This window comes from Esox lucius, chromosome 24 (assembly GCF_011004845.1).
Source record: "Esox lucius isolate fEsoLuc1 chromosome 24, fEsoLuc1.pri, whole genome shotgun sequence".
Classification (NCBI taxonomy): domain Eukaryota; kingdom Metazoa; phylum Chordata; class Actinopteri; order Esociformes; family Esocidae; genus Esox; species Esox lucius.
The window spans coordinates 17,466,854-17,481,198 of NC_047592.1; the positions used below are offsets into that span (position 1 = coordinate 17,466,854).

Genomic DNA, 14,345 nt, shown 5'->3' on the forward strand with positions numbered 1-14,345 from the left:
CCTTTTTTGGTTGCCAGGCGCGCATCGTTCTGGCAAATGGGCATGCGTCGTTCGTATATCCGCTCAACTCCACCATGCAATCAACCATAATCAGCACCCCCTGACCAAATCTTTTCCTGTGACCATGGACCAGGGTTCACATTTTCCACATTTTGCAATAAAAGCATTCAAGGACACAGGAAGGCTTGCATTATCTCCTGCATTATCTCCTGCACATCATAGTAATGTATAACATAGTAACATAGTATAAAAAAAGAATATCCGAAAGAATACTACAGCAAAAGCATTCTCTGTGTAGTGTTTCTAGATGGACCCCCCCCCCCCCCCCCTCCACAATAAACACTAAAGTAGTTAGCAAAAAAAATTATCCTAGTATACACATACCTATATAGTGATAAAAACACTTTTAGTGAGTAGGAGAGGAGAGGGGGAGAAAAAGAGAGAGGGAGAGAGAGGTGGGAGATATGGCTTTGTTGTGATACGATCAAGCAGCTGGACATCGTTCTCTTTTATTTACTAAACCACTTGATAACCACAAAGACCAGTGGATTCTACAGCAGAATTGTAACGGAAGACATACAGCACAGAGCAGCAGCTTAACACAGAGAGGAATTATATAAAAGGACATCAAAATGAACGGTGCCAACATAACCATCCTCCTGCTCACCCTCCTGATCGTATTCTCAACATCTCAAGGTAAACCATCAACCATTCATCACTTACGTTTGTGTGCTGATAGAGACATTAATGACTCCTATTTTACTGTTTTGATCACAATTTATTTTATATTCTGGTTACTTCCATTTGATCTGCTGGCAAAGAATCAGTATATCAATAAGGTGAGGGAGCTCTTTAGTATGTCATTTGGGACTGTGTTTATCCATATTATAACCCATATTAATGCATTGCAATATCTATTTTAACTCCTTATCCATGTTATGTATTTACAGCATCAAACCTTATTTTATCATATTGTAGTTCAGTCAAAGTTTACTCTTACTGTAGCCCTAATTCATAACCATAAACAGATGCAATTTCATCATAGACAGTTTAACATCATAGACACCTTGACACTTTTCTTCAGTAATTTTAGACAGCCAAGAGACAGTATTCTGTTTCACAGCTTAGATCTAAAGTAACTACCAAGGAATGCAGCTTGCATTATTTAACAGGCAATTTCTTGTAAGACTCTATGGCAGTAAACAGCTCCAATCTTTCAACACTGGAGGTTTAACGGCTGACTTCAGTTCATTCAATATGTCTTGGGTATGATTCAGATCTCTCTGCACTGGCCACTCCAGATTTTTCAGTGTTTACTTGTAAGCCATTCCAGTGTGCTTGCTGTGTGTGTTGAGGTTTCTTGTCCTGGTGTTGTCCCTCATTCTTCAACAGAGGCAGTTAAGCATTGCACTCCACTTGGCCCTATTCCAAAGTCGGGCTTTAATCTTCAATAGATTCTCAACTTTTATTTGAAGGTATCAGTGATTCGATAGTTGTTCTGAGAATTTTTGTAACAAAAATTTGAAGGAGGGCAGGTGGAAGTTTGTTATCTTTTCTGCAGCAGCCAGACACAGAAAGAAATTCATCTGTGATTGAAGATGTGAGGATGAAGTCTATGATTGATGTATAGAACCGGGTTAGAATAAACTGGGAGATGTTTGGTTTCTTTCTATCACCATCTAGTGTTCTTTCTTGGTGATCTCTGAAATTGTGGGCGATGACGGTCCCCAATAATTTTTTATGATTTACAACCCCATTTCCAAAAACGTTGTGACTCTGCGTTAAATGCAAAGACAAAATGCAATGATGTACAAATCCTTTATCCCTATATTTAATTGAAAAGTGTACAAAGACAACATATCTAATGTGGAAAGTAACAAATTGTGTAGTTTTTGAAAAAATACATGTCAGTTTGAATTTGATGCCAGCAACGCATTTGGAAAAAGTTGGGACAGGGGCATGTTTACCACTGTGTTGTATAACTTCTTCTATTAACAATACTTTGGGAGGAGACCAATTGCTGTAGTTTTGAAAGTGAAATGTTTTTAAATTTTTTATTGATATAGGATTGCAGCTTCTCAACAGTTCGGGGTCACCTTAGTCATTATTTGTTTCATAATGAGCCAAATGTTTTCAGTGGTTGACAGGACTGGACTGCAGGCAGGCCAGTTTAGAACCCAGACTCTTTTACTATGGAGCCATAGTAAAAGATGTGCAAGATGCCCCAAACCATCATGAATTCTAGCTTTTGAACTGTGCTCTGATAAGAAGCCAGTTGGTCCATCTCCTCTTAAGCCCAGAGGACACAGTGTCCATGACTCCCAAAAGGAATTAAAAATGTAGATTTGTCAGACCACACAACAGTTTTACATTTCGCCTCAGTCCATCTTAAATGAACTCGGGCCCAGAGAAGTTGATGGCATTTCTGGATGTTGTTTATATCGTTTATATGCAGCGACATACTGTGTTCACAGACAATGGTTTTCGGCCTTGTCCTTTGCGTACAGAGATTTCTACGGATTCTTTGAATCTTTTAATGATATTGTGTACCATAGATGATGAGATTTCCAAACTCTTTGCAATTTTACCTTGTGAACCTTGTGAACGTTTTGGGACAGGAGCGTGGTTACCACTGTTGCACTACCTCTACTTTTAACAACACTCATTTGGGAGCTGGGGAGACCAACTGCTGTAGTATTGAAAGTGGAATGTTGTCCCATTCTTACTTGATATAGGATTGCAGCTGACCAACAGTTCGGGTATCCTTTGCTGTATTTGTCATTTCATAATGTGACAAATGTTTTTAATAGGGGACGAGACTGGACTGCAGGCACGCCTTGTTACCCGGACTCTTTTAATACAGAGCCATGCAGTTGTGATTCATGGAGAATGTGGTTTGACATTGTCCTGCTGAAATATGCAAGGCAATCCCTGAAAAAGACAATCTAGATGGCAGCATATGTTGCTCCAAAACCTGTATATATTGTTCAACATTTATTGTGCCTTCACTGATGTGCAAGTTACCCATGCCAGGTGCACAAATGCACCCCTATACCATCATGGATTTTGGCTTTTGCTCTGTGCACTGATCAGATGACGGATGATCACTCTCCTGTTAAGCCCAGAGGACGCGGCATCCATGATTCCCAAAAATAATCTAAAAATGTGATTTGTCAGACCACAGGACAGACACTTTGACTCAGTCCATCTAAAATGGCCATTGAAGGATGTATGTCCTCTTGAAGGACAACTACCCCAAATGCACATTAAAAAGTTTTGACTACAGTTGCTTTGACTAAAGGCTTGACCAACGTTGCTATGGCATTTCAAAACCAAATATTAGATTCAGGGTCTCTGTAACTGATCATTTATCTTTCTTAAAAAAAATAAAAAAGCATCAACTTAACACTTTGGGATTAACAAAATATTATTTTGCAAACTTTTGTTTTGGCATGGATGGGTTAAAATGCTGTAAAAATGTGCTCCATCAATAGGTAGAATCACTATCATACCTCAGTTAGCCATTACATTGCAATTTGAAATCCTAAAAGTTTAAATTTGTTTTGTTTCTTCTGCAATTTCAAAAATGCAATAACAAGAGGTGGTTATCTAAAAAAGTGTCTGTATTTCCCGCAACTGTACAGTTGTGCTCAGTTTGCATACCCTGGCAGAAATTGTGATATTCTGGCATTGATTTTGAAAACATGACTGATCATGCAAAACAGCTGCCTGCAGTCCAGTCCTGTCAACCACTGAAAACATTTGGCTCATTATGAAACAAATAATGACTAAGGTGACCCCGAACTGTTGAGAAGCTGCAAACCTATATCAATTATTTAAAGATATTGATCATATGAAGCCATTTATTATCACATAGTTGTTTGGCTCTTTTGTAATTCGTAATGATAACAGAAATCACCAAAATGGCCCTGATCAAAAGTTTATACACCCTTGAATGTTTGGCCTTGTTACAGACACACAAGGTGACACACACAGGTGAAAATCGCAATTAAAGGTGAGTTTCCCACACCTGTGGATTTTTGAATTGCAATTAGTGTCTGTGTATAAATAGTCAATCAGTTTTTTTGCTCTCATGTGGATGCACTGAGCAGGCTAGATACTGAGCCATGGGGTGCAGAAAAGACCTGTGTAACAAGGTAATGGAACTTCATAAAAATGGAAAAGGATATAAAAACATATCCAAAGTCTTGCAAATGCCAGTCAGTACTGTTCAATCACTTACTAAGAAGTGGAAAATTCAGTGATCTCTATATACCAAGCCAAGGTCAGGTAGACCAAGAAAGATTTCAGCCAAAACTGCCAGAAGACTTGTTCGGAATACAAAGAAAAACCCACAGGTACCCTCAGGAGAAATACAGGCTGCTCTGGAAAAAGACGGTGTCGTTGTTTCAGTACAATGATACTTGAACAAAAATTTGCTGCATGGCCAAGTTGCCAGAAAGAAGCCTTTACTGCACCAATACTACAAAAAAGCCTGGTTACAATATGCCCAACAACACCTTGACACACCTCACAGCTTCTGGCACACAAATTTGGAGTGACAAAACCAAAATAGAGCTTAATGGCATATAGTGGGTTCAACAAGGCCTATAGTGAACAGAATATCATCCCTGCTTTGGAACATGGTGGTGGCTCACTGATGTTTTGGGGTGTGTGAGCTCTAAAGGCACAGAGAATCTGGTGAAAATTGATGGCAAGATGAATGCAGCATGTTATCAGAAAATATTGGCAGACAATTTGCATTCTTCTGCACTAAAGCTGCGCATGGGACACTCTTGGACTTTCCAGCACAATAATGACCCTAAGCACAAGGCCTAGTTGAGCCTCCAGTGGTTACAGCAGAAAAAGGTGAAGGTTCTGGAGTGGCCATCACAGTCTCCTGACCTTAATATCATCGAGCCAGTCTCTTCATGCAAGACTGCCAAAGACTTTGCATGACCTGGACGCATTTTGCCAAGACGAATAGGCAGCTATACCACCTGCAAGAATTCGGGGCCTCAACTATTACAAAAGACTGAACGATGTCATTGATGATAAAGGGGGCAATACACAGTATTAAGAACTAAGGGTAAGCATACTTTTGAACAGGGGTCAGATTATTTTTTTCTTTATTGCCATGTTTCTTTTTATGATTGTGCAATTCTGTTATGTGAATCCCATAAGAAATAAAAGCAGTGTTCAGCCTGCTCACTCTTTTTCTTTACAAATAGTACATATAGTATAAATTCTCCAAGGGTATGCAAACTTTTGAGCACACTTGTATGTTTACATGTATTTTTCATAGTACTGTATAACATGCAAGAAAAAACACTGACATTTTACCAAGAAATGTAAGTCAAACCTATTCTCCTTTCCACTCTGCCTCTCTATAGTGAAAAAGCAGCCACGGATTCCACGGTGCCTTTGCCCTAAAGTGCAGTCTGGTGGTCGTATCCCTTACAGGGATCTGAAGAGTGTATGGCACCTCACGCCTCGTCCGCACTGCTCAAAGACTGAAGTAATGTGAGTCCCTCAACATAATTAAAAACTACAATTAATAATTGGCATGCTTATTATTCCTGACATGCAAGTCATTCGTTTTCTATTAAATTCCTGTTAGTTCAAAATTGTAGCGTTTCCACAAAAAAGTATGGAAATTTAAAGCAAAAGCCAAACCAGCAGCTAGTTCTTGAGACTCAATCAATCAAATGTATTTATAAAGCCCTTTTTACAACAACAGTTGTCACAAAGTGCTTTACAGAGACACCTGGCCGTAAACCCCAAGGAGCAAACAACAGTAGTGTTGAATTTCAGTGGCTAGGAAAAACTCCCTAAGAAGGCCGAATATTAGGAAGAAACCTAGAGAGGACCCTGGCTCAGAGGGGTGACCAGTCCTCTTCTGGCTGTGCCGGGTGAGATATTAAGAGTCCAATTAGAATAATAAATACATTTCTCTGGGCTAAATCCAGAGTCTATTTCATTTTAGTCTAGGTCAAAAGTATGACCAGGTGGACAAGGACAGGGTCAGCAACAGGCCCCCCAAACCAGGTACTCCGCAGGTGTGGACCAGGACCTCATGTCCCCCTAAAGTTTAAAACTGGAGTAGACTGAGAAAAGTTAGAAAGTGCATTCCTCATATCCCCCAGCACAATAGTATAGCAGCATAACACCTTGGAACTGAGATTCTGCTGAAGAAGACCCAGATCTTGACATTGCTACCACCATGCTTGACTGTTTGGATAAGGTTCTTTTGTGGGTAAACAGTGTTGGGTTTTTGCCAAAAATTGTGACAATAATGGTAAATGTCGGAATCATTGGACCAGAGAATGTATTTTCAGGTTTGTCCAGGTGGTCTCTGGCAAAGATAAAACAGGCAGTTTGGTTCTATTTTGACAGCAGAGGGTTCTTCCTGACAAACCACTCATCAATGCCATTTTGATTCAGTGTTCTTCATATTGTTGAAGAGGTCTGCATATCTCCAGATGTTATGTTTTGGTTGGCATTTACCTGATTTATAATTTTTCTTGTGGCTTTAGGGGATATTTTGGGGAAGGATGTCCACGTCTAGGCAGAGTTACTGTCATGTAAAATGTTCTATATTTGTAAATGATTTGCCTCAGACCAGACAAGTTGTGTTTTGCATTCACCTTTATGGGTAACTCCAAACTGACCAGGTTACTTGTCTGTCTATCAGAGAACCGCCCAAACACTTTTCTAAAGATCCTCCTTTGATTTGTTCCTTTGGAACTGTTCATCTTCGTATAGTTTATTTGTGTACCTAATTACGTGTGATTTTCCCTTTTCACAAGACCCACCATTTGCTAAACTACTTGCAAAATTCTCAGTTTTGTCATTTCCTTTTTGTTTTCGGGTGCACAAATCTTACACAGATCAAATTATGCATTTTTTTGTTTTTTTAGCGCAAACAGCAGCTCAAATTTACTGGTAGAATTGATGTAACTGGCAATAAAATACTTACATTTTTTATTTAATTTAATTTATTTATATATAATGTCCACATTCAAATCAATAATTATTTTCCAGCTGTCAAGATACAGTATCTCACAGAAGTGAGTACACCCCTCACATTTTTTTAAATATTTGATTATATATTTTCTTGAAGAAACACTGAAGAAATGACACTTTGCTACAATGTAAAGTAGTGAGTGTACAGCTTGTTTAACAGTGTAAATTTGCTGTCCCCTCAAAATAACTCAACACACAGACATTAATGTCTAAAACGCTGGCAAGCGTGTGTGACGGCAACCAGGTGAGGAGTACAAAGACAAGTGTGTCTTGCTTAGAGTCAGGCATATTGGTGGGCTGCCGGCATTGGGGAGCTACAGTTCATTGAGGGAACCATGAATGCCAACATGTAGTGTGACATACTGAAGCAGAGCATCAGCCCTCCCTTCGAAGACTGGGCCGCAGGGCAGTCTTCCAACATGATAACGACCCCAAACACACCTCCAAGACAACCAATGCCTTGCTAAAGCAGCTGAGGGTAAATGTGATGGACTGGCCAAGCATGTCTCCAGACCTAAACCCTATTGAGCATCTGTGGGGCATCCTCAAATGGAAGGTGGAGGAGCGCAAGGTCTCTTACATCCACTAGCTCTGTGATGCCGTCATGGAGGAGTGGAAGAGGACTCCAGTGGCAACCTGTGAAGCTCTGGTGAACTCCATGCCCAAGAGAGTTAAACAAAATTGACATTTGTCACTCTCACAATTTTCAGAAAGCAACTTTAATTTGATTGGACAAATGTACATATCAGAATGCTTTATTTAGTTTAACAGAAAAACATGATTCTTTTTAATGGAATATAATAGTGGCCTATTTCTTCATGCATAATATCTGCACAATTTTCTTGGTGTTTGGAAATGCACTAATTATTTCAAATCATACTAATTTGAAGCATTGTTACAGCCTACATGTTGTGAAAATGATATATACACTCACCTAAAGGATTATTAGGAACACCATACTAATACTGTGTTTGACCCCCTTTCGCCTTCAGAACTGCCTTAATTCTACATGGCATTGATTCAACAAGGTGCTGAAAGCATTCTTTAGAAATGTTGGCCCATATTGATAGGATAGCATCTTGCAGTTGATGGAGATTTGTGGGATGCACATCCAGGGCACGGAGCTCCCGTTCCATCACATCCCAAAGATGCTCTATTGGGTTGAGATCTGGTGACTGTGGGGGCCATTCCAGTACAGTGAACTCATTGTATTGTTCAAGAAACCAATTTGAAATGATTCGAGCTTTGTGAAATGGTGCATTATCCTGCTGGAAGTAGCCATCAGAGGATGGGTACATGGTGGTCATAAAGGGATGGACATGGTCAGAAACAATGCTCAGGTAGGCTGTGGCATTTAAACAATGCCCAATTGGCACTAAGGGGCCTAAAGTGTGCCAAGAAAACATCCCCCACACCATTACACCACCACCACCAGCATGCACAGTGGTAACAAGGCATGATGGATCCATGTTCTCATTCTGTTTACGCCAAATTCTGACTCTACCATCTGAATGTCTCAACAGAAATCATGACTCATCAGACCAGGCAACATTCTTCCAGTCTTCAATTGTTCAATTTTGGTGAGCTCGTGCAAATTGTAGCTTCTTTTTCCTATTTGTAGTGGAGATGAGTGGTACCCGGTGGGGTCTTCTGCTGTTGTAGCCCATCCACCTCAAGGTTGTGTCGAGTGGTTATTTCAGTCAAAGTTGCTCTTCTATCAGCTTGAATCAGTCGGCCCATTCTCCTCTGACCTCCAGCATCAACAAGGCATTTTCGCCCACAGGACTGCCGCATACTGGATGTTTTTCCCTCTTCACACCATTCTTTGTAAACCCTAGAAATGGTTGTGCGTGAAAATCCCAGTAACTGAGCAGATTGTGAAATACTCAGACCGGCCCATCTGGCACCAACAACCATGCCACGCTCAAAATTGCTTAGATCACCTTTCTTTCCCAATCTGACATTCAGTTTGGAGTTCAGGAGATTGTCTTGACCAGGACCACACCCTTAAATGCATTGAAGCAACTGCCATGTGATTGGTTGATTAGATAATTGCATTAATGAGAAATTGAATAGGTGTTCCTAACAATCCTTTAGGTGAGTGTATATATATTTTTTATTGGCTCACATTCATGGAAATACAGCATATAATTTAAATATATTATATTAAATAGATCAAATATCTAACACACGCTGGTAGCTAGAGGCCCTGGTATTGGATGTTGCAGGACAGAGGGGCCCCTTTATAGGTTGTGGAGGAAGGGCTTTAGTATGGTTTGCGGAGGAGTCCTGGTAAGAGTTGAGGTGGAACCAGGAGCCCTGGTCTGGTATGGGTTGAAGTGGAGCCAAGCCTTTATGGGTTGTGGAAGGGCCGTGGTATGGGTTGAGCCCTGGTATGGGTTATGGAAGGGCCCTGGTATGGGTTGAGTTGGAGCCCTGGTATGGGTTGTGGAAGGGCCCTGGTATGGGTTGAGATGGAGCCCTGGTATGGGTTGTGGAAGGCCCCTGGTCTGGTATGGGTTGAGTTGGAGCTCTGGTAGTCAGAAGGCACTTGGCCTGAAGGGTCCACATATTCAATCAATATCAATGTCTACATCCTTTTATATCTGTCTATCTAGATTTTGCATTCACAGCAGATTGTCCCAGGGGCCTTGGACCATTGACCATCAGAGTGCCTTGTAGCCCAAGGCCCCTAATGGTCAGAGGCCCCGGTCCACAATCCGGCCATTGCTAGCATACCGTAGCTGGACTGGCTAGGAAATGAGCTTAAGTCAGAGGTTTCTTTTGACAAGCAAATCAGGTTCACCTACTCACCGCTAAGTGCTAATCATAAATCAGTAACTCAACACAACAATTCAAACATAGCTCTTCTCTGTCTTATGGGAAGGGCTTAAACCTCCCCTTGATGGGCCACAGGTGTCCTCGCACCGCAGTGGTTTGGGTGTAGTCGCGCGTTCCTCCTCAGCTGCCTTCCTGGCCCCAGTCCTGGACTTTGCACACAAAAAAGCTGCTCTCTCCACACACATTGTTTTTAATTATATACCATCATTAATAATGTTTTTGTCACTAGCAAACTATTAATTAATCTGAAAATCATGCAAATCCTAGAGGAATATGATAAGAAATCAAGAGGTCAGATCAGAAAGCAGGACAACTTTGCCTGACTGGAGAGTAAGTATAGCCAAAGCAATCATTTATGAATATTATTTCATACGTAGGTTCCAGTCAGCAAAGCTACAGTGGAAAGGAAAATGTTAGAGCACAGTTGATTGATACATTATATCAGCTGTTAGCATTTCACCTGTTTAATTTATTAGCTGAGGTAGTAATGCAATTATAGGCATGTTCATTCAAGGATTCTCCCACTGTTCTTGGTGTGGGGAACTTTAAGATGCTCAGGCTGTAAAGGAAAAGACCTGTGTCTGAATTATTCCCTTTTTAAAGAATTGTAAGTTAGGGTGGCATAAACATGTGAAACCAAGTTGTTTTGGTATCTATCTTAAATAGAGAGACACTATTAATAATGGGAAATATTGTTGAGTGGGTTGAGTTGCAGTCTGGAGCTGATGCAATTAAAAACTATTTGTAAACATCCCAAATGGCATAAATTGGCACAAGGGGTTTTCTGGGATCCTTTTTGGCTCGATAGTGTCACTTTTACATCCGGTCGCCAGATAACTTGGACTGCATCTTTATTGCTAATTATGCAAACACATATCATATTATAAAATGCATTCCCATCACTTTGATACAGGTTCCCCTATTTCTTAACTGTCCAAGAAACTGTTCCAAAAATATACCAGCATTTCTCTACCCTCTTTAGCTACACTTATTTGAGTGATGTTTTTAACAGCTCTGGTCATTTTTATGTAATTAACGCAAAAATCATGCTGATCTTGTCTTGTCATAAATGCTGATCTTGTCTATGGACTGTCCTCTTTATTCTTTCAGTATCCGACTGAAAAATGGACGTCAACTCTGTCTGGATCCAAAAGAACCCTCTGTGAAGATTTTGGTGGAGCGATCCATCAAAAGGTAATAATGTTGTCGTAGCAAGATCATCTCACAAATCTCACAAGCATTGTTAGAATTACGTGTCAATTGTCTTAGGATTCTAATATTTTAACTAGCTTGTTAGGGTCAGCACAGGACTCTGAAAACGATTTAATCTAGCTAATTAGATACAGTTAATACTCGATTTTGAAAGGTAAAGTGGTGAACAGGTTGGGGAGTACCAAAGTATTTATTTAACTATAGTGTGATGTCGATAAACAATCAAACCTTTTTCTTTTCCCCAAAAAGTATTCTAATGCTTTCTTTGTCAATTAAAAAAACTGACTGATGGCAAGCATCGATGGAACTAAGTTGACATTGAAGACCCTCCAGTAAAGCCCCTTAATTGCACTCTGCAATAATACTCTTCTCGATCTTTGTGCTGTTATTTCAAGAAAAGCAAGATCAGGGAGCAGGCTAGCCAGTTCCTGGTTGATAATGAACTTTCAAGTAGAGATTGTGTAAACACAACGTAAAAGTATTGTGTTACAAGCTCTATTTTGAAGGGATAATTCAAAATGTCGCAACATCGTATGCTTTTGTTTTGCTTGCCTGACACAGTTTACAAATGTTTAGCATTTGTAATATATATTCCAGTCTTGGTACCTGGTGTTTTTGTATCATGTCCAAATCATCCAAAAAACTTGCTTGCATCTTGATTGTGAATTGATTGTGAATATTTGTAGCTCAGTCCGCTAGAGCCTGGCACTTGCAACGACAGGGATATATTCACTGGAAACAAACAGAACCAAGTGGTTCTACCTAATTTGTCAGAAGCTCTTTCATAAAAATAAAAAAACATTCTCTTTAAATGAATCAATTATACTGGACCAATTGTTTTGGACTTCTAATAACACTCCAGAATAGAGTGTAAATTCTCAAGACTACTAATATTTGAAAACATGCACGCATGGCTTTATCATTTTAACAGGTCCTTCATTCCTTTTCCCAGAACTCAGGAAAGCAAACAAGATGTTGGAAACACCACTCAATCCCTGTAACATTGGCAACAAAATGGACATGATTCAACAACCTGTGAACTGGATTCCTGGATACCTGCCCAGTGTGCTGTTCTGATGCATCCACTGTTATATTCTGAATTAGGATTGTGCTGAAAGGATTGACTAGCAGACTTTCCTGTGCAAAAACATATAATGTGCCACTTATATGAATAAATATAGCAATATATGTAAATGTTCTCTATCTATGCATGACTTTTTTACTGTTGCTTACAAAGAAAAGACTGCATCCATAATATCAGTTTGCAGCAGTTACAAAACAGTTAACTTTTTTGTCAGAGTTTTTCATATAATTTAACATATAATGTTTGAGCATTATGTAGGGCCCTATAAAATCTGCATTGCAAAAAATGCTGGCAACAAGTTCATTCAACGTAGTAGCGAATCAAATAAATCAAATGCAGATGTGTTAATTTGCCCAAATTATAGAACATTAATATAATTCTTATAAAAATTTTAAAAACAGTATTCTGGTAGATAGTCTTTCCCAAAAACCTTGGTGATTAAATGTTAACAAAGTTTCTTACGCTTAGTAGGTAGAATGGTCCATTGGGTTTCTGTTTTGCAAACACCCACATGTGTATACTACAAGAACACAGCTAAATAACACTGTCTCTTGCTAGGGGCAAAATTTAATTTAAAGGTTACTACACCAAAAAAAATAGACTTCGTCTATTAATAAAGTTTCATTTGAAAACTAAAGACCAGAAACAAATACAAAAACTAAATGAAAAAAACAGAACAGATTTTAAAGGGCCTATTCAATATTTTTTTAATATTCTGTTTAATGTATATTTAACTGTAGTCAGGGCAGAGAAGATTTCGGAAGAGTGACACACATGCTGTACCTGAAAAGAGTCCCTTTTACCAAGGACTTAAAGACAGTGTCTGCCCTTTCATGCTTTCATTTATATATATTTTTCAAGCAATATAAAATAAAAAATACATTTCATCATATTTGTTGACTGATATAATGTTCTATTTTCAGTCAAGCTTTTGGTTTCCCTGGTGCAAATATTGGAAAGCTAGTTTGGACCCAAATGGCCCCTGAGAAATGTAGTGCAGCTACAGAGTTTCACAACATTGGCCAGTGATGGCATTGTGTCACATCCATAGAAGCTTGCTTGACTACATGAACTCACTGCTCTGTCTAAAAGACACTCACACTGTTTGTTCTTTATAATAAGTCTGAATCTGTCCTGATGATTGCTAGATTGAAAACACATTGTACCTGCTTTGATTGGTCCAAAAAACTGATGAAATGGGCCACAGACAAAAAGACGGCTAAAGAACTGTTATCTGAGTGTCCCTGGCTTTGAATAGCAGTGGCACCCCATACTTTGTAGAAGCCTCCCCTGAAGGTTGGAGCTCGAGGCCCCTCCCCCAAACCACTCTAAATGTATATCAGCTATTAGCTTATACAGTACCACTGCCTCTTACATCAATAGACTGATGTCTGTCGACCTTTAACTATACTGTGGATATAAAAAGTCAACACACCCCTGTTAAAATTCCAGGTTCTTGTGATGTAAAAGAATGAAACAACTTTTTCCACCTTTAATATGAGCTATATTGTGAACAATTCAATTGAAAAACAAACTGAAATCTTTGAGGGGTAAAAAAAAAAAAATACTCACAATAACCTGGTTTCTTAAGTGTGCACACCCTTAAACTAATACTTTGTTGAAGCACCTTTTGATTTTATTACAGCACTCAGTCTTTTTGGGTAGGAGTCTAACCACACAGCAAAAGGACTCCGCGGTGGAACCGCTGCGGAGGTATTGCGGCTTCCGGGAACGGACTCGCGAAGCGGACCCGTATCGGCGTCCACTTAGGCGCAGTGACGGATCCGCAACGAAGGTGGATCGCGGACCTGCCGCGGCTCCGCACTGCATCTTCTCCGCATCCGCGATTAAAACCTTGCCTCCGCGGCGGGTCCATTTGGGACCCGCAAATTGAGACATACATCCGCCGCGGACCTGTAATGGCCTCATAAAATTCCTGGCTCATCTGGTCCGGGTCCGTTTTGGACCTGTTTTTCTCATTTTCAAAATCCCTAGACCTGTTCTTGCTGTAGGATAAAATAGGTTAAACTAAACCATAGGATTTCTATCACTAGGCCTAGTCTAGGTTACTCCAGCAATATAGGCCTAATCTTAAATCTGCATTGCCTTGTATTTTTAACCTAACAATATTGTCAATAGGCCTAACAGAAAAGGTTCAAGTCAAGACATCAATTTACTGTAC

General features: G+C 39.7%; 1 protein-coding gene across 1 annotated transcript; it reads left to right on the forward strand.

The window, feature by feature from the left end:
• The first annotated feature begins 461 nt into the window (after window positions 1-461).
• On the forward strand, window positions 462-12,455 carry cxcl19 (chemokine (C-X-C motif) ligand 19). Its single transcript, XM_010868930.4, has 4 exons — window positions 462-696; window positions 5,394-5,523; window positions 10,978-11,061; window positions 12,032-12,455. The coding sequence occupies exons 1-4, from the start codon at window positions 633-635 to the stop codon at window positions 12,078-12,080; spliced, it is 327 nt and encodes a 108-aa protein (XP_010867232.2). The 5' UTR covers window positions 462-632; the 3' UTR covers window positions 12,081-12,455.
• Window positions 12,456-14,345: the final 1,890 nt, after the last annotated feature.